Source organism: Miscanthus floridulus, chromosome 1 (assembly GCF_019320115.1).
Source record: "Miscanthus floridulus cultivar M001 chromosome 1, ASM1932011v1, whole genome shotgun sequence".
Taxonomy (NCBI): domain Eukaryota; kingdom Viridiplantae; phylum Streptophyta; class Magnoliopsida; order Poales; family Poaceae; genus Miscanthus; species Miscanthus floridulus.
The window spans coordinates 86,924,157-86,929,669 of NC_089580.1; the positions used below are offsets into that span (position 1 = coordinate 86,924,157).

At 42.4% G+C, this 5,513-nt stretch overlaps 1 protein-coding gene across 4 annotated transcripts; it reads left to right on the forward strand.

Moving 5' to 3' along the window:
* Positions 1–577: 577 nt before the first annotated feature.
* On the forward strand, positions 578–5,108 carry LOC136537156 (protein DETOXIFICATION 16-like). Of its 4 annotated transcripts, none has more exons than XM_066529225.1 (7): positions 581–1,511; positions 1,864–1,950; positions 2,038–2,094; positions 2,298–2,536; positions 4,396–4,514; positions 4,604–4,726; positions 4,804–5,106. In XM_066529225.1, exons 1-7 carry the CDS (start codon positions 631–633, stop codon positions 4,849–4,851), a joined length of 1,554 nt encoding a protein of 517 aa, XP_066385322.1. In that variant the 5' UTR covers positions 581–630; the 3' UTR covers positions 4,852–5,106. The 4 variants fall into 4 exon arrangements, with proteins under 4 accessions (XP_066385311.1, XP_066385318.1, XP_066385322.1 ...); XM_066529231.1 differs by having other exon boundaries at positions 582–1,511; positions 4,396–4,512; positions 4,638–4,726; positions 4,804–5,105; XM_066529214.1 differs by having other exon boundaries at positions 578–1,511; positions 4,604–5,108.
* Positions 5,109–5,513: the final 405 nt, after the last annotated feature.

Below are 5,513 nucleotides of genomic sequence, written 5' to 3' on the forward strand. Positions count from 1 at the left end.
TGTGAAAATATTTATACATTAAAGCTCTAGCTGTAAGCACAACGCAGGGATCCGTAACCACACGCAGCAGATACGCTGGGAGGCCAGCGATCCTCCCACGGTTACAGATTTTAATATATGTGTCACACTTTAATTACCAGGCTTTAACATAACTGTAGGGTATTATATCTACCTCATAATGCTTTCTTAGATCCTGGGTTTATAATTAATGATTATGATGCACAATATTTACCTTATATAAATACGTATTCATGAGACCTATATTTGTTTAAAGTTGGAACAAGCCCAATTAAAGCCAACCAATATGTGCCTATAATCACAGGACAAATATCTGGACGAAACAAAACGCAACTGACCGTAAGATTTCGATCATATATGGTCTGGAAATCGTACGTGTGGTTGAAACCAGTGGAAACACTCTATTTCTTAAATCCTTCTTATCGATTCTTTTGAGCTGTCTCACCAGTACAGCACACTCGGTTGTTGGCAGGCTCTGAGTGAACCGAATAACAGGTAGCTAGACAGCCCTATGTTACCGCGTCACATGCACTGCTGAATGCTTGCAAACGCCGCATTCAACCACTCCCGATCGATAAGTAGCTGGGGAATAGCAGTACACACAACACAACGATGCATCCGTCACCCGGCCTGACCCTGCAAGAAATCTACAGTAAGACTCAGCTCGCCAGTGATCGATCGAGTGGCATGGATGGGCCAATTCCAAGCGTGGAGGCCGAGCCACTGCTCGTGCCACGCCGCTCCACCGATGATAGTGGCTCGGCGGCGGCAACCGAGTCGAAGAGACAGCTGCGTCTCGCCGGCCCACTGGTCCTGAGCTTCATCCTGCGGAACGCCGTTCAGATGGTGTCCGTCATGTTCGTGGGCCACCTCGGGAAGCTCCCTCTCGCCGGCGCCTCCCTGGCCGCGTCGCTCGCCAACGTCACCGGCTTCAGCCTGGTGGCCGGCATGGCCGGCGCCCTGGACACGCTGTGCGGGCAGGCGTTCGGGGCGCGGCGGTACGCGCTGCTGGGCGTGTACAAGCAGCGCGCCATGCTGGTGCTCGCGCTCGCCAGCCTCCCCGTCGTGCTGGCGTGGGCGTTCGTCCAGCAGCTCCTCCTCGCCATCGGCCAGGACCCGGACATCGCCGCGGAGGCCGGCGCGTACGCGCGGTGGCTGATCCCGTCCCTCGCCGCGTTCGTGCCTCTCACCTGCCACATGAGGTTCCTGCAGACGCAGAGCGTCGTGGTGCCCGTCATGGCCAGCTCGGGCGTCACGGCGCTCGCCCATGTGCTGCTGTGCTACACGCTGGTGTACAAGGTGGGCATGGGGAGCAAGGGCGCCGCGCTCGGCGCCGCCGTCTCCTACAGCATCAACTTGACCGTGCTTGCTCTTTACGTCAGGCTGTCCAGCGCTTGCAAGGCAACATGGACAGGGTTCTCCACTGAGGCCTTCTCTTTCTCTGGCCTGCGGGACTACGCAAAGCTCGCCGGCCCCTCGGCGATGATGGTTTGGTAATTATATAAGGCAAATTAAATTACGCTAGCTCTTTACTATTATTTCTATGCACATATATTTCTAAATTCAAAACTTGTTATCTTTGACGAACACTTAGCCTAATTATATATATATATATATAATGTGTATTACAAAAGTAGTTACATTATATTTGTATTTAGAAATACTTTCTACCGATCAAACTTTTGTTCCTACAAATTATATATTATAAGAAAAATTATAAGTCAAAATATGTTTTTTAAGACCTCACCAAGGTAAATCACGTCTCATATTCGGCGACGGAGAGAGTACTAGCTAATCTGACCATGCATTTAATTTGACTGGTTGGTACTTTCATTAATTCTTCAGCTTGGAGTGGTGGTCGTTTGAACTGCTCGTTCTGCTCTCTGGGTTTTTGCCAAACCCTAAACTCGAGACTTCCGTCTTGTCAATATGGTAACGACTGAACAGAGATATTACTTTGACATGATATTAATTGCTTAACTGGACACATTATATTGCTAATGAATTGAGAATTTGTAGCGTCAACACCGCTATTCTGCTGTACATGGTACCGCTTGGCCTCGGCACATCTGCAAGGTGTTCGATCTGTTTGCATCGTCCTCTCTACTGTATTTGCCCGGTTCGCTCGGCTTATAAGCCGTACTTTTCAGCCAACGATCAGTATTTTTCTCTCACAATAAATCAACCAACGATACTTTCAGCCATGGCTTATGAGCCAAGCGATCAGGGCAATTACTCTTTAATTTGCTAATTGTACGTTTTCTCCTCCTGTCTACTAGTATACGCGTCTCCAATGAACTCGGTGCAGGGCAGCCTGAAGCAGCAAGGCTAGCAGCTCGAGTTGTGGTGTGTATGACCTTCTCCGGAGGGCTGGTGTTGGCGACCATCATGATTCTACTGCGCAACGTCTGGGGATACGCATACAGCAGCGACAAGGATGTGGTGACATACATCGCCAGAATGCTTCCCATCCTTGCTGTTTCCTTCTTCGTCGATGGCCTTAATGGTTCTCTTTCAGGTCAGAGAACGAATTCAATGATGGTTGATATGTCTGAGACATGGTCTAATAATTAATACTGTACTTCCTATGTCAAAATTAAAGAGAAATATTATCATCTTTTCTGAAAGAAGAAAATATTATCATTTAGCAGGACACAGTTTGGCCGTCATAAATGAAAACCACAAACATCGATGACTACTACATCATCCAGTTCAAACCAGTGTTTTCCTTAACTTTAAAACGGGAAACAATCGATCACCAACCATTTAGCCACTATCCAAGCTAAACAACCATTTAAAAGGGCCAAACAACCAATTAAACAGGATAACTAGATGATTAAATAGAAACATCGTGTCACTATATAGTGTTTACACCGTGTTTAAAAAGGGCTAAACTACCATTTAGACGGACATTAATTGAAAACATGCAAGTTATTATGTGTAGAATGTTGTTCAGGGAAAACCATAGACAAGGTCAAAGGTACACACCCAAATAGAAGTCAATGACTACTACATCACTTAGGCCCCGTTCGGCTTACCCCATATTCGACTTGTTGGGCTTATTTTTTCAGCCGGAACAGTATTTTTCTCTCACAACAATTCAGCCAGAAGAACTTTCTTATATTTTGCGGTTATTAGCTCTTGCTAAAATCTTATATGAGACATAAATACGAGATTAAAGTTCTTCTAGGACTAGTTAAGATTCCTTATCTTTACATGCTTGTTCTCTCTATTTATTTTCCAACGTACTTTCAATATTGATACTTTTTTATCTCATCTAGAAACAACAGATTTACCAATTGATCAGTCCTTTGAATTATACATCTCTATTCCTTAAATATTTTTAGTTGAAATATTAGCTTAACTTATATCGATTCTTGTTGTAGTGATTGTGTCATTATGACATGAATCGATATTTTGGCTTTTAAGTTTTGATCCTATTAGTTGTTGTAATTTTCGTATCCATATTTTAAGTTGAAACTATAGTACTATTTTACTTCTTATTTGAAAGACTTATTTTGTATTTACTAGATATTAAATTTTAGGCCTTAGATGCACTCTTACCTACTACAATAAAACAAATAGTTGTTTCGGTGCTCATGTCTTCATATTTCTCTTAGAGCTGGTGAATCCATTATTTTTAGCTTTACTGGCTTTGACTACTCAGCGGGCTATATCAAGGGTCCAGTCTTTTGGAGCCATGGCAGCAAAAAAAAAGCCTTAGGGGCCGTTTGGATTCCTTTAATTTAGAGGAATTGGAATCTATTTAATGAATTAGGCTATTTGACTTGAAATTTGAGATTCCACAACTTTTCAAAGTTCACATATAAGCCTATATCAAATTTATAGGGTGGAAGATGAAAATTAATTCTATAGATCACCATGCTATGTTTGTACTCTCAAACTTACAGCAGCTCTTCAACTCACTTCCCTACGTATAAGCATCTGTTGCGTGGCTAACAATAGTATATAATATATTTCATATATAACTATATTAGCTTAATTAATATGTGCCTAAATTATAATTGTCTTTGAATTAATTCAACTCCAAGGATACAAACGGGACCTTAGTGATCATTTTATATTACTGTTATGATAAAAAAATGGATAACTTTCTTAAAAAGCATGATAGATTAAGTGTCTATTATAGATGATCAAAGCCTACATAATTTGAGTCGAGATATTTTTGAGTTATGTGAGATATTCTATGGTTTGAGTTTTGTGAGAGTCTATGGTTTAATTTTTTAACGTGTCTTTTAAGAATTAACGTGACGGCATAGTAACAGTAAGATTATTTAATTTGGAACTTTCGAGACATATATTTTTTGATAAAGGGGAGACATATATAATTTGATGAATTTTTTGGTAACTTTCCAGGGGTAATCATAGGTTGTGGCAAACAGAAAATTGGTGCTCGCGTTAACCTCGGCGCCTTTTACCTGGTTGGCATTCCAACAGGGGTGTTGCTTGCGTTTGTGTTCCATCTAAATGGAATGGTACAATGTCTCTAGTACCTTTCTCCTCTGCGCTACCAATTGTTGTGTAACAGTCGCTTTCTCATGAGAGAGTTGTCTTACTCCTGAAGCCTACCGGTCTGAATTATTGCGCTGTTTCTTCACTGGGTCTTTGGCTCGGCATTGTGAGTGGAAGCATCAGTAGACTAGCGTTGCTCCTGTGGATTACACGGCACATAGATTGGGAGAATGAAGTAAGTAAAAATTCAGCTGCAAGGCTTTTACTATGTATTACTTTGCAGCTTACTGATGTGTTCTCATGGTCCCATAGGCTATCAAGGCCAGGGAAAGGGCCCTCGGTTCATCAGTGCAAACATAGTGATGAGACCTTTGTGGCATTATGTGTCGTTTGTTATGGCAATGCTCAACCACCCAATTCCAGCTCCTAAAAAGATGCGTTGCTTTGTTGTCATGTTACCCATGTGCGGTGCTAAAATTATTCCGGCAAGTGTCATGGTAGTAACTTCTATTCACAAACAGAGAAAGATGTGGGCCTATTTGTATGTCTTATAATCAGTATTTTTTAGCTTGCTTTTTAGACGAAACAATATCTTTTTTTATAATAAATTAGTCCGAACGGTATTTCGGTTTATTTTTAAAACGAACGGAGCCCACAAACCAGCTCCCAGCCACACGCCCTAGCTCCTCTCAACTCACCAAGCCCCTTGCAGGTGTTTTCAATGCCACTAAATGCAGCGCGTCATGACGAAGAGGAGGTTGCATTCATTGCCTTGCAAGAGCTATTAGCATGCAGCAGCATATCACCAATCACCAACTTTTTTATTTGCTCTCTGGTTGTTCCTCCCTCCTCCTCCTACCTCTTGCTCTGGACTGGAGTAATAATGTTCTGACAGTCACTATTTTAGGGACCGCCGTTTGTTTGAAAGTGTACTATCTTCACCAAGGCCTTAGGTCTAGTTTAGATTCAGGGTGCTTTGTTGGATAGGTTTGCTATTTTGGTAGTAAAACTGTGGTCACAGC

Coding starts and splice junctions, on each gene's coding strand:
- LOC136537156 (XM_066529214.1), top strand. CDS start 631: ATGCATCCGTCACCCGGCCTGACCCTGCAAGAAATCTACAGTAAGACT. Junction 1,512..1,863: donor CCCTCGGCGATGATGGTTTG/GTAATTATATAA, acceptor TTAATTCTTCAG/CTTGGAGTGGTGGTCGTTTG. Junction 4,515..4,603: donor TGTTCCATCTAAATGGAATG/GTACAATGTCTC, acceptor TTACTCCTGAAG/CCTACCGGTCTGAATTATTG.